Below are 27655 nucleotides of genomic sequence, written 5' to 3'. Positions count from 1 at the left end.
CCGCCCCGCAGCCAGTTCTTTATCTCCCGAGCTCTCAGCTAGCTGCTCCGCAGCGCGGGCGGATCTGGAGGCGGTGCTAGAGGGCGGGGCCAGGGATGCGATTGTGAGCTCATCTCAGGGGAGGGCGGGCCACCGTCCAAGCGTTTTAGAGGAGTTCTGCGCCTCCGGCCCGGCTCCGCGGGTGGCGCTCCGCGCGGGGGCGTAGCGGGAGGCGGGCCTGGGGCGGGTCCAGGGGGCGGGTCCTGGACCTTCAGATGCCCGCGACGGAAGGGCCTGTTTCAACATCCCCGGCTGTGGTCGGCTGCTGGCGGCGAGGTAAGGGGCTCAGAGAGGCAAACTGGTTCCCGCCCGGAGCCAAGTTCCTCGCTACTCTCGCGGGCCACTTCGTTTTCCTTCCCCTGTGGGCCGGGACTCGGGGGGTTCGGTTCCGCGTTGGGGGCGCGGCCAGGGGCGGGACTGTGAGTAGGCTGCGGCGGGCGGGAAGGATAGAGTTCGTGGCCGGCCTCGAGGCCGCCTCGCGACCGCCTGCAGACCGTTCCTGCCTCACGCCCGGAACCCAGTTCCCTACTTCTCCCGCGGGGTTGCCAGGGACCCGCGAGCGTCGGGAGCGCGTCGGGCCTGGTCGAGGCGGGGTCTCCGCCTTCGCGCCTTTCTGCTATAGGAAAACTAGCTGGCTGGCTTTCCAGTCATACTTTGGTTCTGTCGTTTTTAAAAGCCCCTACGTCTTACCACCGGGCTCCATCCCGAGAACTGACCGAGGCTGTGACTGTTTGGGAACCAGGCCCGCTCGGCGGCCGCAGCCCGGGCGACCCGCCTCTTTGCAACGGGTCGGACGCAACGCGGAGATGAGGAGCAGGAGCAATTCCGGGGTCCGCTTAGACGGATACGCGCGGCTGGTGCAGCAAACAATCCTCTGTTACCAGGTAAGGAGGGACCACGCCGAATTGCCCTCTCCAGGCACTTATTCTCTTACTCAGATGCTGGGAGGGATGGGGGCAGGAGGAGAAGGGGACGACAGAGGATGAGATGGCTGGATGGCATCACTGACTCGATGGACGTGAGTCTGAGTGAACTCCGGGAGTTGGTGATGGACATGGAGGCCTGGCATGCTGTGATTCATGGGGTCGCAAAGAGTCGAACACGACTGAGCAACTGAACTGAACTGAGGCACTTATTCTCCTACTCAGTCCCCTCTCATGTCTTTAGACTTTGCAGTTATGAGGGGTTTTGTTTTGTTTTGTTTTGTTTCTTTAAATCCAGTTTTGCTAGCCAGTGGTTACTCCTCACCCCTATTCCCACCTCGTCCACTTTCCGAGTCGGGACCGAAGGGCTTTGGGACTACACTTAACGGGATTCGTTGACTACTGTTTGGGATCGAAGATAGGAGCCCTTTTCGATGCCCCGGGTACAAAATGCGTCTTTTTGCATGGACTCAGCTTCTTTCGGATGGAAGGAGGTGTGTGTAGATTGGACAGCACACTGAATGAGGATGGTGAGCTCTGGACTGTGACGACAGTAGACAGGAGGGGAGAAATTCTGGGGTGTGTATCCCACTCCCGGTTGTGTGGTGATGGCTGCTATTCCGCCCTGCGAGGGCCTTAGGGCTTACTCTGTTGCCCTCATTTTACTGATGAGCAGTCTATGGGCCAAAAAGGTTACCGCAGGTAGCAGGATTAGACCCAAACGCAGGTGTTCGCTCAAGCTGGAGATCTGTGAAGCTTCTCATGTGGTCTGACATCTAACTATCTCCTGTTTTGTATTACTCAGCTAAAGTTTTGTGTGGCCCAACATGTAAGACCCCTGGACTATTTTTATTCTTCCTGAAGACAGCAGCTGTGTTGCTTGCCTTCAATCAACAGCAACTATTTATAGGACCTCCATGTCAGAGAAGGAAGTGGCATTCCATGATAGAGGCCTGGTCACTCCCAAGTCACTGACCCTTTTTCCCTATAGCCAATTTCACAGGCTTGTTTCTTCATTCAGGAAATATTTGTTGTGTACCTATTATGTGCAAGGCACTCTGTCTGGTGCTGGGCCTACAAAGAAGAGTAGATACTTGTAGTGCAGTGAGATTCATGTGTAGAGGATAGGTCCACAGTCCCTTGTTTGAAACTCTTGATGTCAGATGCGGTTTGCAAGTCAGAAATGTTTGGATTTGGGGTGGTAAACATATATTGAATATTCCCTAGTAACTGCAATGAAATCTAGGCAGCACCCTTAATCAAACACATTGTTTTCCACATCAGAATGTGGAGATTATCACTGAGTAGGAAAAGTAAATATGGAAAGCAGTTTCACACCAGTTCAGGTCAGCGTTTTGCCATCAAATGAGCTTGCTGAAAACTTATGAAAACACTTCAAGTTCTTAGAGCATATTGGCTTTTGAAATTGCACATGAAGGACTGTGATTCTTATTTTGGGAACCTTGCCCCATTTGGGGAGCATGAAGGAGTACTGGAAGAGATGATGTTCAAGTTGAGAACTGAAGAAGTAGGCCAGCAAATGGGGGGTGACTTTTCTTTTTGCCTTCCTCTTTGAAGCAGATTATAATTACTTACACACAGTGGTTTTAAAATCCAAGTTGAAAATCATTGCCGTTCATTACTGATCAATCTTGGTGATTATGTCACACCTGGGTTTAATCTCTAGCTCTTTCAACTACAGGTGTAGCCATTTCCCACCTGAGTCCAGGCCCTTACCTATAAAATGAGGATAATTAACACCTGTGATTAGTGCTCAGTATGTCACCTGCTCTCCCCGCCTACTGCTGCTGCTGCTGCTACTGCTAAGTCGCTTCAGTCGTATCCGACTCTGTGCGACCCCATAGACGGCAGCCCACCAGGCTCCCCCGTTCCTGGGATTCTCCAGGCAAGAACACTGGAGTGGGTTGCCATTGCCTTCTCCGGCCCCACCTACTACGCATTAGTAAACAGCGCTGTTGGTGGTGGTATAATTTTGATACGTTGTTGTTAGTCCCTGAGTCATGTCCGACTCTTTGTGACCCCAGGGGCTATATAGCCTGCCAGGCTCCTCTGTCCCATGTTATTCTCCAGGCAAGAATACTGGAATGAGTTGCCATTTCCTTCTCCAGGAGATCTTCCAGACCAGGGATCGAACCCAAGTCTCCTGCATTGGAAGGAGGATTCTTTACCACTGCACCACCCAGGAGGCCCTAATTTTGATATAGGCCACACATACTCAGGCCACAAGTCCTCGCCTCACCACCCTGGTCCAGGATGCTCCCTTTCCTGAGGGCCCTGATATAGCTACTAATTGCTTTCTGGTCTTTGAACATAATTATGTCTCCCCGTGGATTCTGTGAGATCCTTAAGCGCAGAGACCTCATCAGTTTTGTTCCTTTGGCATGAAGCAGTGCTCCAGACACATGAAAAGTACCTTTATGTCCTTGGTGATGAAATACCTTCCGCAGGCTCTGAGCCTTCCTAATGACCCAGCTATTGATCCAGGCTTACCTTCCCTCAGGAGCAAAAGAACTGTCTTCCCAGTAAAGCAAATCTGTAGCATTGGACTTTCCTCTCCAACATTTTAATGATTAAAAAACAGTTGTCTGAGCCTTTAGTTGTATTTATTTTGGCGGTAGTTGGTGAGAAGACCTCATGTTTGCCCTGTGTTTCACTTCATGACTGCAGTCAAGCTTTCCTGATTAACCAGAACACTCCAAGTATAGTTCTGTTGGAACTCCCATGACTGTGCACGTGTGGAGCCACAGTCCTTGCCACCTTCCCCCAACTTGAAGCCATCCCACCCCAACAGCTAGTCTTCACAGCTGTAAAGTGCTAACCCATTTAGGGCCTCCTCATCGTTTCTGAGTGATCTTAGGTCACCTATCCAGTCAGTAAACATGAAAGAGCAATTTTATGTTATGCATATTTTAAAAATAATTTTATTTTTGGCATGCTAGGTCTTCATTGCTGCATGGGCTCTTCTCTGGTTGTGGAGAGCTGGTGCTACTCTTTAGTTGTGGTGCACAAGCTTCTCATTTCGGTGGCTTCTCTTGTTGGGGAGCACAGGCTCTAGGGCATGCGGGCTCAGTAGTTGGGGCTCATGGGCTCTAGAGCACAGGCTCAATAGTTGCGGCACATGGGCTTAGTTGCATGTGGGAGCTTCCTGGATCAGGGATTGAACTCATGTGTCTCGCATTTGCAAGCGAATTCTTTACCACCAGGGAAGCCCTATGTTAGGCACGTTTTTACCGCAGTAAAAAAAAAAAAAAAAAATGAATGAGCGGACTGTAAACGAGTGGTTTCTAAAGTTTATGCTGGATAGGTTTATGCTGTCTTCTATAGAGAGGTGCAGATGTTTATGAGGCAGTTTTCACTGTCAGCTGATACAAGGCTGGCCTCTGTTTCTGATATTTTTTTTAAAATATAGTTGATTTACGGTATTACTTTCAGGTGTATAACTTCATGATGCAATATTTTTATTGTTTTCCATTTAAAGTTATAAAATAAGGGCTATATTTCCCCATGCTGTACAATATATCCTTGTAGTTTGTCTCATACAAAGTAGTTTTTACCTCTTAATTCCCTACCCCTGTCTTGCCCCTCCCCTTCCCTCTCCCCACTAATAATCACTAATTTATTCTCTATATCTGAGTCTGTTTCTGTTTTGTTTTATTCATTTGTTTGCCTTATTTTAGATTCCACATATAAATGATAAAATACAGTACTGTCTTTCTCTCTGACTTATTTTACTAAGCCTAATACCCTCTAGGTCCATCCACATTGTTGCAAATGACAGAATTCATAACTTTTTGTGGTCGAGTAGTATTCCATTATATGTATACACCACATCTTCTTTATTCATCCACCAGTTGATGAACACTTAGGTTGCTTAGGTATCTTGTCTATTGTAAATAATGCTGCTATGAACATTGGAGTGCATGTGTCTTTTTAAATTACTGTTTTTCTTTTCTTTGGATATATACCCAGGAGTGCACTTGCTGGATCATATGGTAGTTCTATTTCTCATTTTTTAAGGGAACCTCCATACTGTTTTCCACAGTGGCTGCACCAATTTACATTCTCACCAACAGTGTACAAAGGTTCCCTTTTCTCCACATCCTTGCCAACATTTGGTATTTGTGTTCTTTTTTATGTTAGCCATTCTGACAGGTGTGAGGTCGTATCTCATTGTGGCTTTGATGTATATTTCTCTGATTAGTGATGTTGATTGAGCTTTTTAAATTGAGATCAACTTACTTTGATTTCACTTATTAGAAATCACTTAACATTAAATATATTGAACTCATAATTATTCTTTAGTTTGAGATAATACTTTGTTTATATCAGCTGGCATATCAACTAATTTCCCTTTCCTGTGTCTGTGAAAGAATATCTTCCTAGTCATTTGTCAGATATACTTCGAAACTTTATTTGAATATTTAAGGCAAAGAAGGAAAGAGCTATATTTATAAAAGGGTCCTTTTGCACAATTGGTTTTGAATGTACTGAAAATATTAATATAAACTTTAAGGAGTACCTGCTTAGATACTCCTTGAAGTCCCTTGGATGCAAGGAGATCAAACCAGTCCATCCTAAAGGAAATCAGTCATGAATATTCATTGGAAGGACTGATGCTGAAGCTGAAACTCCAATACTTTGGCCACCTGATGCGAAGGACTGACTCATTTGAAAAGACCCTGATGCTGGAAAAGATTGAAGGCAGGAGGAGAAGGGGATGACAGAGGATGAGATGGTTGGATGGCATTGCCAACTCTATGGACATGAGTTTTAAGTAAGCTCCAGGAGTTGATGATGGACAGGGAAGCCTGGCGTGCTGCAGTCCAGGGGGTTGCAAAGAGTTGGACACGACTGAGCGACTGAACTGAAGAAGTTATCTCCAAAGTATTCAAAGTATCTTTTAAGTATTTGTTGACTTAAAATTTTTTTTAAATTCCTAGATTTATTTTGACCCTGAGAAGAAATATTAACTTTGTACATTTTTTCAATATCAGCTCTGTTTGAAGGCTCATTCATAAAAGCGTTAAGTACAAAGTGGTGATAAAAGAATATGGATAGGAAAGAAAAATAGAGACTTCCCTGGTGGTCCAGTGGCTAAAACTCCACGTTCCCAATGCAGGGGGTCTGATTTTGATCCCTGATTGGGGAACTAGATCCCACATGCCACAACTAAGACTGAGAACAGCCAAATAAATAAGTAGATATTTAAAAAAAGAAAAAGAATGATCGAGGCATTGTTCACTGTAACTGCAGATAATTTTGTATAAAAAGCAGACAAGAAATCAGGACACTAAGTAAGTATTGCTATCTAGTCATAACAGAATTTAAAATGAGAATAGGATAACTAAAACATGGAGTATGGAACAAATTGTAATCATAATAAAGACTACTTTGAGGGAAGGTTGAAAGAAGATATAATTATATATTGGGAAATAACGTGGCAGAAGAATGGGAGGAAAATGGAGTTAAAGTATTCTTAAGGCCCTTATGTTAAAAGGAAAGTAGAAGTTTTATATATTTTGAGTCGAGGTTATATTTAAGTCTTACCATTAAAATTAAGTTGAAAAAATAACTTTAAAAATAATGGGAGACTGTCAAGCTACCAATGGTATTTTTCAGAGAACTAGAACAAATAATTTCACAATATGTATGGAAATACAAAAAACCTCAAATAGCCAAAGCAATCTTGAGAAAGAAGAATGGAACTGGAGGAATCAACCTGCCTGACTTCAGACTATACTACAAAGCTACAGTCATCAAGATAGTGTGGTACTGGCACAAAGACAGAAATATAGATCAATGGAACAAAATAACCCAAAGATAAATCCACACACCTATGGACACCTTATCTTTGACAAAGGAGGCAAGAATATACGATGGAGAAAAGACAATCTCTTTAACAAGTGGTGCTGGGAAAACTGATCAACCACCTGTAAAAGAATGAAACTAGAACACTTTCTAACACCATACACAAAAATAAACTCAAAATGGGTTAAAGATCTAAACGTAAGACCAGAAAGTATAAAACTCCTAGAGGAAAACATAGGCAAAACACTCTCTGACATAAATCACAGCAGGATCCTCTATGACCCACATCCCAGATTAATGGAAATACAAGCAAAAATAAACAAATGGGACCTAATTAAACTTAAAAGCTTTTGCACAACGAAGGAAACTATAAGTAAGGTGAAAAGACAGCCTTCAGAATCGGAGAAAATAATAGCGAACAAAGCAACTGACAAAGAATTAATCTCCAAAATGCACAAGCAGCTCATGCAGCTCAATTCCAGAAAAATAAACAACCCAATCAAAAAGTGGGCCAAAGAACTAAACAGACATTTCTCCAAAGAAGCCATACAGAAGGCTAACAAACACATGAAAAGATGCTCAACATCAGTCATTATCAGAGAAATGCAAATCAAAACCACAATTAGGTACCATCTCACGTTGGTCAGAATGGCTGCTATCAAAAAATCTGCAAACAATAAATGCTGGAGAGGGTGTGGAGAAAAGGGAACCCTCTTACACTGTTGGTGGGAATGCAAACTAGTACAGCCACTATGGAGGACAGTGTGGAGATTCCTTAAAAAAACCTGGAAATAGAACTGCCATACAACCCAGCAATCCCACTGCTGGGCGTACACACCGAGGAAACCAGAATTGAAAGAGACACGTGTACCCCAGTGTTCATTGCAGCACCGTTTACAATAGCCAGGACATGGAAGCAACCTAGATGTCCATTGGTAAATGAATGGATAAGAAAGCTGTGGTACATATACACAATGGAATATTACTCAGCCGTTAAAAAGAATGTATTTGAGTCAGTTCTAATGAGGTGGATGAAACTGGAGGCTATTATACAGAGTGAAGTAAGTCGGAAAGAAAAACACCAATACAGTATAATAATGCATATATATGGAATTTAGAAAGATGGTAACGATGTGAGACAGCAAAAGAGACACAGATGTAAAGAACAGTCTTTTGGACTCTGTGGGAGAAGGCGAGGGTGGGATGCTTTGAGAGGGTAGCATTGAAACGTGTATATTATCATATGTGGAGCAGATTGCCGGTCCAGGTTCGATGCAGGAGACAGGGTGCTCAGGGCTGGTGCACTGGGATGACCCTGGGGGATGCGGAGGGAGGTGGGGGGGCTGGTTCTGGATGGGGAACACATGTGCACCTGTGGCTGATTCATGTCAATGTTTGGCAAAACCACTACAATATTGTAAAGTAATTAGCCTCCCATTAAAATAAACTAAAAAGAAAACCTGAAAAAAATTAAAAAATAAAAATAATAGAATAAAGAAAATTTGATCACTCCGGGAGAAGAAAGGAAAAGGGTGCTTGGGGAGTGAGTGAGTGAGTGAAAGTTGCTCAGTTGTGTCCGACTCTGTGTGTCCAACTGTAGTCCATGGAATTCTCCAGGCCAGAATACTGGAGTGTGTAGCCTTTCCTTTCTCCAGTGAGGGGTGCTTGGGGAGTGAGGGAATTTTTTTAAAAAGCACAAAGGACAAAACAGGAAGATGAAAATAAGTCTATAATAGTAATCTCAATAAATGTTAATTTTTAAATTATCCAGATAATAGAAATTAATTTTTAAAAAGTTGTAAATATATATGTGATTTGAGACAAACCTAAAATGGGGGATACATAAAGGTTGAATATATAATTAGTGAGGCAAGATATACTATACGAATGCTAGCCAAAAATAAGTTTGTGTAATTTTATACTAAAAGGTAGAGATTTTGAAATTTAAAATAATTCTATTAGGAATTCAGAAGTGGTGTATTACTAGATGATAAGTGGATAGTTCACCAAGAAAGCAATTTTAAACACACAGAATATTAACAACATATCAATAGTTTCAAAATGTTTAAAGCAAAACTTGACCTAACTGCTAACAAAGCCATAGCGGGAGTTTTTAAATTCCTTTCTCTCAGATACTGCTTTATAGATAAAGCAGAGAAATAATTAGGACATAGAAAATTTGAGCACTTGCATAAGAAACATAAGTGGCAGGCAGAGTCACATTTAGGCAGAGATGGGGTTTTTGTGTGGTGAGTACAGTGCAGTGAGAGAGGAGCAAGAGATTAGCAAATAACCCCTATCTGAAATGAACTGTTTGAGATAAAAGATAAAGAGGAATAACTGCCAACTCCTTTTATGTGGCCAGTATCCCAAGATACCATAGTCAAATAAGACATGATATTTATGAAATTATTATTGGAGGAAATTCACTTATGAATATTGATGTAAAGTATAAGGTAATACAGTGAAGCCAACAATGTATTAAAAATAGATCATAATCAAGTAAAGATTATCTCAGTAATACAAGGAAACTTAAGAAAATCTATTAATGTAATACCACATTAAAAAAGGAAAAAAAGGCTTCAACTTTATCTGTAACATTTTATTTTTTAAAAAGAAAGGAATCTGGTATTATGGTGGAATGCTTTCCTTTGTTGGGTCTGAGTGGTGGGTATTGATTACATTGCTTTCCTATGTGTTTGAGATCTTATTATATTGTAAAAATTAAGGCTATATTAATAAACATAGTCTAGGAGTAGCGTAAGAGTCAATTTGGATTCCTTCTGTTCCCTCTTGCCCCACCAAAAAGTGAGAGAATGTACTGATGAGTTAGATCACCAGAATCTGTCTCGGCTCCATCCACTTCTGTGCCTGTCCACTGCCCCTGCCCTAGTCCAGGCCACCACCATCTCATACCTCGACTGCCCCTCTAGCCTCCCAATTGCTCCTTGCTTCCACTCTTGGCCCCTCGTCCCCAGGAGTAAGCATCCTTACATCAGGCACCAGATTGCACTACTCTCCTGCCTACATCCTTCCCATGGCTTTTATCACTCCTAGAATACAATGCAGTGTTCTTCCAAATATTGCAGTCTAGCTGTAGCCTAGCTCTCCAGCTTCTCTCACCACCAGAGGTGTGCTGGTAAAGGGTTAACCAGCTCAGCTGACTTGAAAACTTGGCTTCTTTATCAAGAGCCATACCAGGAGGGAGAAATGAGAGAAAACCACTCCCCATATGTTATGCCCAACAGCAAACTCTTGATCTTTCCTGATATATCTGGATACCACAGCTCATGTGGAGCCTTGAGTCAGCCACCCAGGAGTCTTTTTGACCCCTTCTTTTTTCCTTTCCGGCTTGTATCTACTTCATCACCAAGCTCAGCTGATTTTTTTCTCGGTTCCATCAGCTGCTTCTGCTCCGCTTTGCCATCACCACCCTCCTCGGTAAGCCACCAGCCTTGCCATGCTCTATCCCTGTACTAGCTTCCCCACTTGTCTTCTCTCTGCAGCCACTCTCAGTCCCCTCCCAGCTTTTCTCCAGACTGCAGCCAAAGTGGTCGTCTTCAAAGCAGGTGTGCCCTCCTGCTGACCCTCACTCTGGGTAACATCTTAACCTCCCTTCTACCTTGGCTCCTCCGGGGAAGCCCTCCCTCCATGACACCGTCACAGCATGGCACACATCCCCTTTGCTGCACTTAACTGAGTGGGAATTTTACATCTACTTGTGTGACTTAAAATGAATGAATTCCCACTAGACTATAAAGTCCACTGCACAGGACCAAGGATTTCTTTTAACTACCATTTATTCTTAGCACTTAGCATGTGCATGTGTGCTCAATCGTATCTGACTCTTTGTGACCCCATGGACTGCAGCCCTCTAGGCTCCTCTGTACATGGAATTTTTCACGCAAGAATACTGGTGTGGGTTGCCATGTTCTCCTCCAGGGGATCTTCCTGACCCAGGGGTCGAACCTGTGTCTCTTGCATTGACAGGTGAATTCTTTACCAGTGAGCCTCCAGGGAAGCCCCTTGGCCCTTAGTACCGGCGGTTTGTAGAGATTTTAAAAACATTTGATTGAATGAATGAATGAATGAAATAAAATGCTTACCATGTAGTCTGTGTGCTGTAGTATGGGCAGTAGTATGTGCAGTTAATAAATGACTGCTGCTGTTATTATTTATCAGACCTCTACCATCCAAAGTTGCTGCAACCTGTCATCTGATGTTCTTAGTTTCAGTTACTCTAGGAGGAATTTATTTAATAGTCACAATGGGAATGAGAATAGTGGTGGACCAGGGCACGCACAAGCATTCTGCGAAGCACTGAGTCAAAAAGGGGCAGAAGTGACACTTTTAGTCCATAGTCAGACTGATGCTTATCTGGTCTGTGTGTCAGTTCGAGAAAAGAGCATAGATAACATTTTCCCCTTCTTGGTATTATCCCAGGCCCTGCCTTCTGCCTTCTCCCACTTCAGTTCTCTTTAGGGGCAGCCAGGAGGAGGACTTTTGCTGTGCTCTTTTCAGGACAGCTTTTAAATATTTTACTGACAGATGAAAAACATTTGAGTACTTCAGTGAAAATCCTTGAACCTTCATTTACAAACAAAGGACCATGTTTCCAGTTTTGCAGGGATCCAAAAGATCATCTACTGAGATCACCCAGTCTGCTTTTACAGTTGAAGAATTCCAGGCAAGGGAGTTGTTTTTCAGGTGCTCAGTCATATCCAACTCTTTGCAACCCCATATACTGCACCATGCCAGGCCTCCCTGTTCCTCACCATCTCTCAGAGCTTGCTCAAACTCATGTCCATTGAGTCAGTGATGCCATCCAACCATCTTGTCCTCTGTCATCCCCTTCTCCTGCCTTCAACCTTTCCCAGCATCAGGGTCTTTTCAAATGAGTCAGCTCTTCGCATCAGGTGCCCAAAATATTGAAGCTGCATCATCAGTCCTTCCAATGAATATTCAGGGTTGATTTCCTTTAGGATTGACTGGTTGGATCTCTTTGCAGTCCAAGGGACTCTCAAGAGTCTTCTCCAACACCGTAGTTCAAAACCATCAATTCTTCATTATTCAGCCTTCTTTATAGTCCAACTGTCACATCCATACATGACCACTGGAAAAATCATAGCATTGACTATATGGACCTTTGTCGGCAAAGTAATCTGTCTGCTTTTTAATATGCCGTCTAGGTTTGTCATAGCTTTTCTTCCAAGGAGCAAGCGTCTTTTAAAGGAGTTGAAGGGACCTTTTCAAGGTCATCCTTTTTTCTGAGCTGACAGCCCCATGATAAGTACTCAGTCTTGTTGGAAACAGGCCAAAGAGTGGAGATAAATACTTAAGACACACCAGATTGCTGTGAATACCAAATTATGTTGCATTCCCTAATAGAGTGAAGTAAATATCACATCTGCCTCAAAATAATAGGTGAGGAGAACATAATTAATGTTCATAAAATTACATTTAGAGAAGTGGTTCTTAATCAGATGGGTTACAGACCCATTTGAGAATTTAATGATGGCTGAATATCTTCTGGGAAGAATGCTCACAAAAAAGTTCTAGGAAAAAAAAATTCCAGGAATCTCAAGGACCTCTAGGTTTGTGCCCTAACAAAGCCCATCTGTGGACTCCTGACCGACATGCTGGAGAGCCCAGAGGCAGAGGAGCGTGTGTGGTGCCACCATGCTCTCAACCCGTTTTGTTGTTTAGTTCCTCAGTCCTGTCTGATTTTTTGTGACCCCATGGACTATTGCCCACCAGGCTCCTCTGTCCATTGGATTCTCCAGACAAGAATCCTGGAGTGGGTTGCCATTCCCTTCTCTAGGGGATCTTCCCAACCCAGGACTGGAACCCATGTCTCTTGTATTAGCAGGAGGATTCTTTACCACTGAGCCACCAGTGAAGCCTGAGCCTAATAAAGTCTTATTGAAAATAGCAAATAGAGACATTTGCAATTTTCCTGTTCAGGTGAAAGGGTGCTAGCGTGGCACCCAGTCATCCTTTGACACCTCTGATTTAGGTGTAGCCAGGAGGATTCTCATAGCCCTTGAGTTTGGATCTGTTCTGTAAGTTTTCACAACATGAGGCAAAGGACTAACACCTCAGGCTAAGGAATTTTCGAGAGAGGCAAAGAATTAAAATCTCCTTAAAGAGTAGTAAAGTAATTTACATATTTGATTGTAGCAAAGGGGCCCAGAATGGTTTCTGTGAATTTTGCAAGTTTGAAGATGCGTATTGGGTTCTGGAATGAAGCTAGAATGAAGTGGATTCCTGTAACCCTTGGCTTCCAACCCAGCTTGTTTGCCTATAAGCCACCATTCAGTCATAGGAGATGATAAAAATGCACCAGCCCAGGACAGCTTACAGCTTGTGCATTATTTGTAAACCCAGAGGGTGAAATTTCATCAGCAATTTAGAAAAAGACATGATTTGAAAGTGAGAATTGCACACCTGTGATCTCCCTAGGTAAAACATGATCCTGCTGCATGTCAGAGCTTAAGTTGTCAACATTATTTTCTGAAAGCCTGAGGTTTACATACCAAATTATGAAAAATCTACCTTTTAAACTGAAGAAAAAAATAAAGGTTACTCACATAACCAGTAGTCTCAATTATAGATGCGATCATTTTAGAACAAATGCTATTATAATTCCTACTTAAAACTCTCAAGCCCAAGGCATTGCCCTTCCCCATCCCCTTTAACGTTTCTAGCAGCAGTTGCTAGAACAAAATTCCCATACACTAAGTGAATTTAACCAGTTTTTGTAATAGAAATTCTCACATTCTGTTTGCCTTACTAGCATAGGGGTGATGGGGAAGGGTGGGAGGGACAAGTAATCATGTGTTTTCAACATTTATCCTGACTTCTTCTAAGTATTTTGTTTGAATCATTAAACAATATATTCCTCCCTTGGAACTGAGCAAGGTGGTAGCATGAACATAGCAATTCTTAATCCAAAGGAAAGAAGACCAAGGGTAGGAGTTAGCTTGGAGGCCTCTGACCTCTGTCCCTTGGAGCATAGGAAAGGAAGTTCCAGAAAGGCTTCGTGGAGGAGGGAGTATATGAAGGAGGGGTGTTTGCTAGAGGGCATTACAGGTGGAAAGAAGAGTGTGTGCACAGGCACAGAAGTGCGAGAGCAGAGCACGTGAAGGAAATATAAATTCAGGTTTTCTGGGGGGCTAGGGAAGGCAGTATGGGTGGTGAGGCTAGATGTGAGAGGAAGAGCCAGCCCATGATGAGCCTTGTATGGGTGCCTGAGGGACTTTGATTTTATCATTGGGTTGGAGAATTCTTGTGTTTTGTTTTGTTTTTACTTTTTATTTTGTATTGGAGTATAAGCCAGCTAACAATGTTGTGAGAGTTTCAGGTGAACAGTGAAGGGACTCAGCCATATATATACATGTATCTATTCTCCCCCAAACTCCCCTCCCATCCAGACTGCCACATAACATTGAGCAGTTTCATGTGCTATACAGTAGGTCCTTGTTGTCCATTTTAATATAGCAGTGTGTACAGGACCAGTGGTAAAGAATCTGCCTTTGACACAGGAGCCACAGGAAACTTTGGTTTGATTCCTGGGTCAGGAAGATCCTCTGGAGAAGGGCATGGCAACCCACTCCAGTATTCTTGCCTAGAGAATCCCATGGACAGAGGAGCCTGCCGGGCTACAGTCCTTGGGTTCACAAAGAGTCAAACACAGCTGAAGCGACTTAGCACGTTAGCACCGGCAACCATAAGTTCATTCTCAGAGTCTGTGAGTCTATTTTGTAAATAAATTCTTTTATATCCTTTTTAGATTCCACATATAAAGGATATCCTTCTCTGACTTAACTTCCCTCAGTGTGACACTCTCTAGGTCCATCCATGTTGCTGCAAATGGCATTATTTCGTTCTTTTTAATGGCTGAGTAATATTCCATTGTATATATGTACCACATCTTCTTACCCATCCCCCTGCTGATGGACATTTAGGTTTCTTTCATGTCTTGGCTATTGTAAACAGTGCTGCAATGAACACTGGAGTACACGTATCCTTTTGGATCATGTTTTTCTCTGGATACATGCTCAGGAGTGGGATTGCAAGGTCAATGGTAGCTCTATTCATACTGTTCTTCATAAGTGGCTGCACCAATTTAAATTCCCACCAACAGTGTAGGAGGGTTCTCTGTTCTCCACATCCTCTCCAGCATTTATTCTTTGTGGATTTTTTGATGATAGCCATTCTGGCTGGTGTGAGCTGATATCTCATTATAGTTTTGATTTGCATTTCTCTAATATTAGCGATGTTTAACATCTTTTCATGTGCCTCTTGGCCATTTGTATATCCTCTTTGGAGAAATGTCTGTTTAGGTCTTCTGCCTGTTTTTTTGATTGGGTTGTTTATTTTGATGCTATTAAGTGTCATGAGCTGTTTGCAAATTTTGGAGACTAATCCCTTTTAGGTCACATCATTTGCAAATACTTTCTTCCAATTTGTGGGTAGTCTTTTCATTTTTGTTTATTGTTTCCTTTGCTGTGCAAAAGCTTTTGAGTTTAGGTATGTCCCATTTGTTTTTATTTCCATTATTCTAGGAGATGGCTTGAAAAAAGGTACTGCTATGATTTATGTCAAAGCGTATTCTGCCCATGTTTTCCTCTAGGAGTTTTAATGTGTCTGATTTCACATTTGGGTGTTTAATCCATTCTGAGCTTATTTTTGTGTGTGGTGTTAAAGAATGATCTAATTTCATTCTGTTTACATGTAGCTGCCCAGTTTTCCCAGCACCATTTGTTGAACATTGTGTAGTCTTGCCTCTTTGTCATATATTAATTAACCATAGGTGCATGGGTTTATATCTGGGTGTTCTTTCCTGTGGGTTGGAGAATTCTGAGCAGAGCAATGAAGTCTTGAGATTTTGGGTTTTTCTGTGACTTCCCTTTGTGGAGGATGGGTTGGAAGGAACTAGTACTAGAGGCAGAGAGAGCAGTAAGGAGCTACTCCGATTTTCTTTTAGGATGGAGGGATTGAAAGAAGGAGTCTGTCCTCTCTGTGCATTCATCTCTGTGCCCTCCAGCTAGAAATTGAACTGCATGCTAAATTAGATAGTTCGATGCTACCATCTAGCTTGTGTCTTGTGTATTTTGCCTTAATATTGCCTCAATCTTAGATTTCTTTAATGGCATCAAGTGTTTTTTTTACAGTATCTAGTTCATCATGGTCATTTAATAAGAACTCATGGTCTTATCTGTCAGGATTCTTTCAGATGTAAGTGACACACCCACCTTAAATGGCCTTTAAGCACGAAAGAGAATTTATTGCTCAAATAACTGAAAAGTCCAAGGAACTGTTCTAGATTCAGGCATGGCTGGATTCAGGAGCTCAAATGATCGAGTTTATCTCTTTGCATTACTTGACCCCGTTTGACTCAGAGTGGCCTTTATTCTCTGCCAGGCTCTCCTAAGTGGTGGCAGAGGTGGTCCCTTGGCAGCTCCAGATTTATCCTTTCAGATTGGTGCCATCTGCAGAAAGAGCTTTTTCTATAATGGCCCCAGACAAAGTCCTGACTGAGAATGGCTCTCAGTTGGTCCAGCCTGGGTCATGTGCACATCCCTGAATTGTGCCTAGATTGGCCAGGCTGGGTCACATGTCCTTCCCTGCAGCCAGGGTCATGACCAGGGGGCAGGCAATAATGGAATCAGCACCTCCCCCCAAGAACCACACAGTCACAGCAGGGAAAATTATAGGCCATTACCAGAAAAAGGAGGAACAGGTACTGGACAGGCAGAGGCTACAGTGTTTCCGTTAGAACAGGAATAAGTATAGGGCTTGAGAGGACACGAACCCATGCCCTCCAATCTGCTTTGAACCTTCCTTTTTATACAAAAGGAAACCACAGATCACAGAAGTTAAGTAATTTGCCCAAGATCACATAGCTAGACTGGCAGCACTGTTTTGCACTCCCACCATGTCTGAGGATTCAAGTGGCTCTATGTCCCTGTCAACACTTAGTTTTGACATTATTTTTTTCTAATATTTTAGATTTTTATTTATTTACTGAAGTATACTTGATTTACAGTGTTGTGTTTCTGGTATAAGCAAAGTGATTGTTCTATACTTTTCCATTATGGTCTATCACAGGATGCTGCATATATTTCCTGTGCTACACAGCAGGACCTTGTCATTAATCTATTTTGTGTATACCAGTTTGTATCTGCTAATCCCAAATTCCTAATTTATCCATCTTTATTTTCTTTCCCCTTTGGTAACCATAAATTAGTTTTCTATGTCTGTCAGTCTATTTCTGTTTTGTAAATAAGTTCATTTGTATCATGTTTCAGATTCCACATATAAGTGATACATGGTATTTATCTTTGTCTGACTGACTTCACTTAGTATGATAATCACTAGTTGCATCCCTGTTGCTGCAGAGGGCATTATTTCATTCTTTTTTAATGGCTGAGTAGTATTCCTGTGTGTGTTTATGTAGTGTGTGCGTGTGTATACCACATCTTCTTTATCCGTTCATCTAATGGTGGACATTGGGGTTGAGTTCATGTCTTGGCTATTGTAAATAATGTTGCTGTGAACATTAGAGTGCATGTACCTTTTCAAACTACAGTATTCTCTGGATATATGCTCAGGAATGGGATTACTGGATCATTTGGTAACTGTATTTCTACTTTTTAAATAATCTCCATACTGTTTGCTGTAGTGACTGTACCAGTCCACATTCCACCAACAGTGTAGGATAGTTCCCATTTCTCCACATCCTCTCCAGCATTTGTTGTTTGTAGACATTTTAGTTATGGCCATTCTGATTGGTGTGAGGTGATACCTCATCATAGTTTTAATTTTGCATTTCTCTAATAAGTAGCAATGTTGAGTATCTTTTCATGTGCCTATTGATCATCTGTATGTCTTCTTTGGAGAAATGTCTATTTAGGTCTTCTGCCCATTTTTTTATTGTGTTTAGTTTTTTGTTATTGAGTTGTATCAGCTGTTTTTATATTTTAGAAATTAAACTCTTGTTGATTGCATCATTTGCAAATATTGTCTCCCATTGCATTGGTTGTCTTTTGTTTATGTTTTCCTTTACTATGCAAAAGCTTTTAAGTTTGATATGGTTCTGTTTAGTTTTACTTTTATTTCTGTTACCTTGGGAGAGTGACCTAAGAAAACATTGCAACAATTTATGTCAGTGAATGTTTTGCCTATGTTCTCTTCTAGGAGTTTGATATCACATCTATGTTGAAGTCTTCAGGATATTTGAATGTATTTATTTTTTAAATTATTTTAATTGGAGGCTAATAACTTTACAATATTGTGGTGGTTTTTGCCATACATCGACAAGAATCAGCTATGAGTGCACATGTGTCCCACCATTCTGAACCCCCCTCCCACCTCCCTCCCCACCCCATCTCTCTGGATTGTCCCAGAGCACCAGTTTTGAGTGCCCTGCTTCACACATCAAACTTGAACTGGTCATCTATTTTACATATGGTAATATACATGTTTCAGTGCTGTTCTCTCAAATCATCCCACCCTCGCCTTCTCCCACATACTCAAAAAATCTGTTCTTTACATCTGTGTCTCTCTTTGCTGTCTTGCATGTAGGGTCATCATTACTATCTTTCTAAATTCCATATATATGTGTTAATATACTGTATTGGTGTTTCTCTTTCTGGCTTACTTCACTCTGTATAATAGCCTCCAGTTTCATCCACCATATTAGAACTGACTCAAATGTATTCTTTTTATAGCTGAGTAATAGTCCATTGTGTATATGTGCCACAACTTCCTGATCCACTCATCTGCTGATGGACATCTGGGTTGCTTCCATGTCCTAGCTATTGTAAACAGTGCTGCAATGAACATTGGGGTACACATGTCTCTTTCAATTCTGGTTTCCTCAGTGTGTATGCCCAGCAGTGGGATTTCTGGGTCGTATGGCAGTTCTGTTTCCAATTTTTTAAGGAATCTCCATACTGTTCTCCATAGTGGCTGTACTAGTTTGCATTCCCACCAACAGTGTAAGAGGGTTGCCTTTTCTCCACAGCCTCTCCAGCATTTATTGTTTGCAGACTTTCTGATAGCAGCCATTCTGACCAGGATGAGATGGTACCTCATTGTGGTTTTGATTTGCATTTCTCTAATAATGAGTGATGTTGAGAATCTTTTCATGTGTTTGTTAGCCATCTGTATGGCTTCTTTGGAGAAATGTCTGTTTAGTTCTTTGGCCCATTTTTTGATTGGTTCATTTATTTTTCTGCTATTGAGCTGCATGAGCTGCTTGTATATTTTGGAGATTAATTCTTTGCTTTAATTCAGTTGCTTTGTTTGCTATTATTTTCGCCCATTCTGAAGGCTGCCTTTTCACCTTGCCTATAGTTCCCTTCCTTGTGCAAAAGCTTTTAAGTTTAATTAGGTCCCATTTGTTTATTTTTGCTTGTATTTCTATTACTCTGGGAGATGAGTCATAGAGGATCTTGCTGTGGTTTATGTCAGAGCATGTTCTGCCTGTGTTTTCCTCTAGGAGTTTTATAGTTTCTGGTCTTATGTTTAGATCTTTAATCCATTTTGAGTTTATTTTTGTGTATGGTGTTAGAAAGTGTTCTAGTTTCATTCTTTTATAGGTGGTTGACCAGTTTTTCCCAGCACCACTTGTTAAAGAGATTGTCTTTTCTCCATTGTATATTCTTGCCTCCTTTGTCAAAGTTAAGGTATCCATAGTTGTGTGGATTTATCTGTGGGCTTGTTATTTTGTGCCATTGATCTATATGTCTGTCTTTGTGCCAGTACCATACTGTCTGGATGACTGTAGCTTTGTAGTATAGTCTGAAGTCAGGCAGGTTGATTCCTCCAGTTCCATTCTTCTTTCTCAAGATTGTTTTGGCTATTCCAGGCTTTTGTGTTTCCATACAAATTGTGAAATTATTTTTTCTAGTTCTGTGAAAAATACCATTGGTAGCTTGATAGGGATTGTGTTGAATCTGTAGATTGCTTTGGGTATTATATTCATTTTCACTATATTGATTCTTCCAGTCCACAAACATGGTATATTTCTCCATCCATTTGTGTCATCTTTGATTTCTGTCATCAGTGTTTTATAGTTTTCTATATATGAAAAGTGAAAGTTGCTCAGTTGTGTCTGACTCAGGCCAAAGTACTGGAGTGGGTAGCCTTTTCCCTTTTCCAGGGGATCTTCCCAACCCAGGGATTGAACCCAAGTCTCCCACATTGCAGGCGGATTCTTTACCAGCTGAGCCATAAGGGAAGCCTAAGAATACTGGAGTGGGTAGCCTATCCCTTCTCCAGCAGATCTTCCCAACCTAGAAATCAAACCAGGGGTCTCCTGCATTGCAGGTGGATTCTTTATCAGCTGAGCTATGAGGGAAGGTCTTTTGTTTCTTTAGGTAAATTTACTCCTAAGTATTTTATTCTTTTTGTTGCAGTGGTGAATGGGATTATTTCCTTAATTTGTCTTTATGTTTTCTCATTGTTAGTGTATGGGAATGCAAAGGATTTCTGTGGATTAATTTTATATCCTACAACTTTACTGTATTCATTGATTAGCTCTAGTAATTTTCTGGTGGTGTTTTTGGGTTTTCTATGTAGAGGATCGTGTCATCTGCAAACAGAGAGAGTTTTACTTCTTCTTATCCAGTCTGGATTCCTTTTATTTCTTTTTCTTCTCTGGTTGCTGTGGCTAGGACTTCGAAAACTATGTTGAATAGTAGTGGTGAGAGTGGGCACCCTTGTCTTTTTCCTGATTTTAGAAGACATGCTTTCAGTTTTTCATCATTGAGGATAGTGTTTGCTGTGGGTTTGTTGAATATGGCTTTTGTTATGTTGAGGTATGTTCCTTCTATGCCTGCTTTCTGGAGAGTTTTTGTCATAAATGGGTGTTGAATTTTGTCAAAGGCTTTCTCTGCATCTATTGAGATAATCATATGGTTTTTAATCTTTCAATTTGTTAATATGGTGTGTCACATTGATTTTGTGAATATTGAAGAATCCTTGCATCCCTGGGATAAAGCCCCACTTGGTCATGATATATGATCTTTTTATTTATTTATTTATGTTTTTTTTTTGATCTTGGATTCTGTTCTCTAGGATTTTGTTGAGGATTTTTACATCTAGGTTCATCAGTGATATTGGCCTGTAGTTTTCTTTTTTGTGGCATCTTTGTCTGGTTTTGGTATTAGGGTGATGGTGGCCTCATGGAATGAGTTTGGCAGTTTATCTTCCTCTGCAATTTTCTGGAAGAGTTTCAGTAGGATAGGTGTTAGGTCTTCTGTAAATTTTTGGTAGCATTCGCCTGTGAAGCCATCTGGTCCTGGGCTTTTGTTTGTTGGAAGATTTTTGATTACAACTTTGATTTCTGTGGTTGTGATGGGTCTTTAAAAATTTCCTATTACTTCCTGGTTCAGTTTCGGAAGATTATACTTCTCTAAGAATTTGTCCATTTCTTCCAAGTTGTCCATTTTATTGGCATATAATTGCTCATAGTAGTCTCTTATGATTTTTTGTATTTCTGTGTTGTCTGTTGTGATTTCTCCATTTTCATTTCCAATTTTATTGATTTGATTCTTCTTCCTTTTTTTTTCTTGATGGGGCTAGCTAATGGTTTGTCTATTTTATCTTCTCAAAGAAACAGCTTTTAGTTTTGTTGATTTTTGTTGTAGTCTCCTTCGTTTCTTTTATTTCTGCTCTGATTTTTATGATTTCTTTCCTTCTAACTTTGGGGTTCTTCTTTTCTTCTTTTTCTAGTTGGTTTAGATGTAAAGTTAGGTTGTTTATTTGATGTTTCTTGAGGTGGGCTTGTATTGCTATGAATCTCCCTCTTAGCACTGCTTTTACTGAATCCCATAGGTTTTGGGTTGTCGTGGTTTCATTTTCATTTGTCTCTATGCATATTTTGATTTCCTTTTTGGATTTATTCTGTGATCTGTTGGTGATCCAGAGCGTGTTGTTTAGCTTCCATATGTTTGTATTTTTAATAGTTTTTTTTTCTTGTAGTTGACATCTAATCTTACCACACTGTGATCAGAAAAGATTCTTGAAATGACTTCAGTTTTTTTAATTTACTAAGGCTAGATTTATGGCCCAGGGTGTGATCTGTCCTGGAGAATGTTTCGTGTGCACTTGAAAAAAAGGTGAATTCCGTTGTTTTGGGGTGAAATGCCCTATATATATGTCAAGTAGTTCTGATTGGCCCATTGTATTATTTAGAGCTTGTGTTTCCTTGCTAATTTTCTGTTTGGTTGATCTATCCATAAGTGTGAGTGGGATATTAAAGTCCCCCACTATTGTGTTATTGTTAATTTACCCTTTCATACTTGTTAGCATTTGCCTTACATATTGAGGTGCTCCTATGTTGGGGCATATATATTTATAATTGTTATATCTTTTTCTTGGATTGATCCTTTGATCATTATGTAGCTTCCTTCTTTGCCTCTTGTCACAGTCTTTATTTCAAAGTCTATTTTCTGACATGAGTATTGCTACTCCTGCTTTCTTTTGGTCCCCGTTTGCATGAAATATCTTTTTCCAGCTCTTCACTTTCAGTCTGTGTGTGTCCTAAGGTTTGAGGTGGGTCTCTTGTAGACAGCATATATAGGGGTCTTATTTTTATATCCATTTGGCCAGTCTTTGTCTTTTGGTTGGAGCATTTAACCCATTCACATTTAAGGTAATTGTTGATAAATATGATCCCATTACCATTTACTTTGTTGTTTTGGGTTTGTTTTTATAAACCTTTACTGTGTTTCCTGTCTAGAGAAGATCCTTTAGCATTTGTTGAAGAGCTGGTTTGGTGGTGCTGAATTCTCTCAGTTTTTGCTTGTCTGTAAAGCTTTTGATTTATCCTTTATATCTGAATGAGAGCCTTGCTGGGTAGAGTAATCTTGGTTGTAGGTTTTTATCTTTCATCACTTTAAGTATGTCCTGCCATTCCCTTCTGGCCTGAAGAGTTTCTATTGAAAGATCAGCTATTATCATTATGGGGATCCCCTTGTGTGTTGTTTGTTGCTTTTCCCTTGCTGCTTTTAATATTTGCTCTTTCTATTTGATCTTTGTTAGTTTGATTAATATGTGTCTTGGGTTGTTTCGCCTTAGGTTTATCCTGTTTGGGACTCTGAGTTTCTTGGACTTGGGTGGCTATTTCCTTCCCCATGTTAGGGAAGTTTTTGTTGAAGTCTTTAGGACATTTGAATTTATTTTTGTATATTGTCTGAGGGAGTGTTCTAGGTTCATTGCTTTACATGTGGCTGTCTAGGTTTCCTAGCACCATTTGCTGATGAGACTGTTTTTCTGCATTGTATATGCTTGCCTACTTTGCCGAAGATGAATTGATTGTAGGTATGGGGGTTTATTTCTGGGCTCTCTATTCTGTTCCACTGATCTATATGTCTGTTTCTGTGCCAGTACCATGCTCTTTTGATTACTGTAGGCTTGTAGTATTGTCTAAAGTCTGGAAGAGTTGTGCCTCCAGCTTTGTCCTTTTTCCTCAGGCTTGCTTTGGCAATTCTGGGTCTTCTCTGGTTCTGCATAAGTTTTAGGAGTATTTTTTCTAGTTCTGTGACAGATGTCCTGGGTAATTTGATAGAGATCACATAAGCTCTACATTTAATCTGTAGATTGCTTTGGGTAGTATGACCATTTAGCGATATTCTTCTAATCCAATAACATGTGATATCTTTCCATGTATTTAAATCATTTTCCATTTCCTTTATCAATGTTTTCTAGTTCTCAGCATGTAAATTTTTCACCTCTTTGGTTAGGTTTATTGCTAGGTATTTTTTTTGTGATTTTAAGAGAGATTGTTTTTTACTTTCCATTTGTGATATTTCATTGTTAGTGTAAAGAAATGCAACATATTTCTGTATGTTAATCTTGTATCCTGCTATCTTGCTGAAATTGTTTATTCTGGTAGTTTTTGTGTGGAGTCTTAAGGGTTATATATATATGTGTGTGTCTGTGTGTGTGTATATATATATATAATCATGTCATCTGCATATAATGACAATTTTACCTCTTCTCTTCCAATTTGGATGTTTTTAGTTCTCTTTCTTGTCTGATTTCTGTGGCTAGGATTTCCAGTACTATGTTGAATAGAGTGGGCATGCTTGTCTTTTACCAGATTTTAACAAGGCTTTCAGCTTTTCACCATTATTATGTTGGCTTTGGGCTTGTCATCAATAGCTTTTATTATGTTGAGATATGTTCCCTCCATATCCACTTTGGTAAGAGTGTTTAACTTGAATGGCTGTTGAATTTTGTCAAATGCTTTTTTGGCATCTATTGAGATGATCATGCGGTTTGACATTATTTTCTTTTTTCTTTTAGCCATTCAGTAGATATGTAGTGGTATCTCACAGTTGTTTTAATTTGCATTTCCTTCATAGCTAATGTTGGCCTTCTTTTTATTTGTTTCTTTCATTTATTTATCTATATATATTCTTTCAGAGAAAGCAATGGCACCCCACTCCAGTACTCTTGCCTGGAAAATCTGGTAGGCTGCAGTCCATGGGGTCGCTAAGAGTCAGACATGACTGAGCAACTTTACTTTCACTCTTCACTTTTATGCATTGAAGAAGGAAATGGCAACCCACTCCAGTGTTCTTGCATGGAGAATCCCAGGGACGGGGGAGCCTGGTGGGCTGCCGTCTATGGGGTCGCATAGAGTCAGACACGACTGAAGCGACTTAGCAGCAGCAGCAGCATATATTCTTTGGTGAAGTGTCTGTTCAAGGTTTTTTTTAAAACAAGTTTTTCAATATTTGTTTTCTTACTATTGAGTTTTGACTGTTCTTTCCCCCCTTTTTTTTTTGAGAGAGAGTTCTTTCTATATTCTATATTGTTGAGTAAGTGACATGCAAATAGTTTCTCCCAGTCTATAGCTTGTCTTTTTATCTCTTAAATGTCTTTCACAGAGCAAAAGTTTTTAATTTTGAAAGAGTTCAGCTTATCAACTTTTCTTCTATACATGGTACTTTTGGTATCATGGCTTGTTCTACCTAATTCTAAGTCCTGAAGTTTTTTCTTCTGTGTTTTTCTTTTAAAGTTTAATAAATGTACATTTTACATTTAGATCTGTGATCCACTTTGAGTTAACTTTGTGTAAGAGGTGAGATTGAGATTGAGATTCATTTTCTCGCATGTGGATGTTTAAATGTTCCAGTATACTTTGTGTTTAGACATTTGTCATATTTGTGTGGATCGACTTCCAGTCTCTGTTCTGTCCTAGTCACTATGTGTGTATCCCTTTGCCTCTTGTCTAGGTACATACACGTGTCGGATTATTATGTCTTCAGAGTGAACTGACTCTTTCATTATTATGTAACATCCCTTTATATCCCTGGTCATTTTCTTTGCTGTGATGTCTGCTTTATCTGACATTAACATCTCAATTCTTTCCCCCTCTTCTAGCTACTCTAAAGAGTGAAGTGAAGTGAAAGTTACTCAGTCGTGTCTGACTCTTTGTAACCCCATGGACTATATAGACCATGGAATTCTCCAGGCCAGAATACTGGTGTAGATAGCCTTTCCCTTTCTCCAGAGGATCTTCCCAACCCAGGGGTCAAACCCAGGTCTCCCGCATTGCAGGTGGATTCTTTACCAGCTGAGCCACAAGGGAAGCCCCAAACCCTAGAGAGTAGGGTTTCAGTTTATTACTTTAACACTTTTTCATAAGTCCAAAAGCCAAAGGCCAGTAATTTATTACCATATTAATCTCTAAGCACTTTAGATTCAGTAATTGGTGGGCTGTGGAAGACAGAAGAGTTTCCTGTGCTTCACAGCTGGCAGATGAGGTTATCAAGACAGCATAGTTGTTCAGTTATTCACATAATGATTGTTCATTTATTTGCTTCTCATCTCTGGGAGAGGCTTCTCCACATCCCTATGTTGAACTTAGGAATGGTCGTGTGACTTGCATTCATCACTGAGATGAGAGAGGAAGTGGTATGTGTCAGTTCTGGTGAGCACCTGTAGGAGGCAGCTCATGGTTTACTGTGTCTGTCTTCTCTGGTATGAGATGGGCAGTGTTGTGGGGGTTAGCTTGGTTCCTAGTGGCAAGATAGCACAGAGCAGAACCACAACTGAACATGGATGGACACAAGGCTTGGATGAGAAATACAAGCCACCAACATTTTATTCTTGTCTGTGACTGCAGTATAGGGGGTCAAGGCCTGGGCCCAATCCATTCTAGGCCTCAAGGCCCTTCCTTTTTTTTCTTCTTTGATAAATAGGAGTTAGGAACAGCATTTCCCCTAAATAGAAATGAAAATATGTTGGAGAGGGGCCTACAAATGACTGGATTTGAAAGACAAGCTGTCCACTTGTTCGCCCTTTGCTTTTACTGAAAGCACAGTTTATGTTTGGCTCATCTGTGTTGGTCCACATGTTCTACAGTTAAGCGATGTCATTGTCAGTTGTCCTGCAGGAGGAGAGCTAAGTCTCAGCACAGGTTTGTGCTGCTGCACTGGGACACTACCATTGACTCTTTGCAGCTCTCCTCGTAGCTTCTCCCTCCTCTTACTGAAGAGTGCTCCCATTCTTGACCATTCTGCCCACATGACCTAATTATCTCCCAAAGGCCCCACTTGCAAATACTGTCACACTGGGAATTAAATTTCAACATATTAATCTTGGGGAGACCAGGCTTTCAGTTCCTAATAGTACTCCTTTTGATGAGTGCAGCAGTACCCTAATGTAACATGGCTTATATATGCAGTTTTGAATGTGGGGATCCCCTGCAACACCCCAACTGCTTCTCTGTAGTGGAATGAGGCTCAGACAGTGTAGCTCCACTTCAACAGTTAAACTAAAGAATCAGAGGTGACTTTCAGGTAACAGGACAGTGACATTTCATAATCCAAACCACACTTGGCACTCTGTGTAGGCGGTCGCTGCTGTGTCACTGGAAAGCTGTTTGTCTCAGAATTGACTCACGGTTGATAAGTACGCCAGGGAGGGGCCGAGTTCTTTCTCTGATCTCCTGATGGCCCCAGAACAGATAAAGATGCTTATGATATACCTTGTTTGTGCCAGTAATTTTTTAAAAAAGAACTCCAGGAGTCCACTATTGGGAAAAGACTTGTACCTTCCTTCAGCCATTCCTACAGTTCACTTCTGATTGATTTTTGTTTTTTTTGTGTTTTTTTGGTTGATTTTTTATATCATTGGTTTATAGTTGTTGACTGTAGAACAATGTCAATACGTGGAATGCTGCTTCCCCTAAAGGAGTACCAGTTGTATTTTAGATGTTTTTGAAGAAGGCATAGATTAGTTAAAGGAGAAAGTCAAATATTTAATTCCTTAGGTGGGACTATCTGAAACTATGCCGATATTTTTTTTTACCTAGTTACCTTGGCATTCACTTTGAAAATACTCAACAGAGTTGTTTTTTTCTTGCTTTTTTTGATTTCATTTGTTTTGATTTTGGCTGTGCTGGGTCTTCGTTGCAGCACAAGGCTCTTTGTTGCACCACATGGGCATTTTTTCCTAGTTGCAGAATGACTGGGCTTCTCTGGTTATAGTGCACGGGCTTCTCTTGTTGCGGAGTATAGGCTCTAGAGCACAAGAACTTCTCTGGTTGCGGCGTGCAGAATTAATTGTCCTGTGGGCATGTGGGATCTGGTTCCCTGACCAGGGATCAAACCTGCATCCCCTGCGTTGGAAGGCAGATTCTTAACCACTGGCCCACCAGGGAAGTCCCCCAACAGGGTTTTTTAATGAGCCCTTTTGTAAATAATTTAGTACTCTTTTGAGTAATATTTTAAGCTGGCAAGGTTTTGATTGCTATGATGTATTTTATTAGATACATATTTCTTTGCATAATTTCAGGAAAAGTCAACAGATGCTTTATATTTATGTGACTCTTCTCC

The 27655-nt window shown here is 40.9% G+C and overlaps 1 protein-coding gene across 4 annotated transcripts in view; it reads left to right on the top strand.

Annotated features, from left to right (window-relative positions):
• The first annotated feature begins 208 nt into the window (after positions 1–208).
• The window catches only part of PHKA2 (phosphorylase kinase regulatory subunit alpha 2), a 91760-nt gene continuing 64313 nt past the window's right edge, over positions 209–27655 (top strand). For all 4 annotated transcript variants that reach the window (XM_027533920.1, XM_027533918.1, XM_027533917.1 and 1 more), the window contains exons 1-2: positions 209–315; positions 716–923. In XM_027533920.1, coding sequence (XP_027389721.1) covers positions 846–923 — 78 coding nt within the window. In that variant the 5' untranslated portion in view covers positions 209–315; positions 716–845. The remainder of the gene's footprint in view (positions 316–715; positions 924–27655) is intronic.

Source organism: Bos indicus x Bos taurus, chromosome X (genome assembly GCF_003369695.1).
Source record: "Bos indicus x Bos taurus breed Angus x Brahman F1 hybrid chromosome X, Bos_hybrid_MaternalHap_v2.0, whole genome shotgun sequence".
Lineage (NCBI taxonomy): Eukaryota > Metazoa > Chordata > Mammalia > Artiodactyla > Bovidae > Bos > Bos indicus x Bos taurus.
Note: the sequence above shows the minus strand (reverse complement) of the source record. Positions and strands in the feature narration are given on the sequence as shown.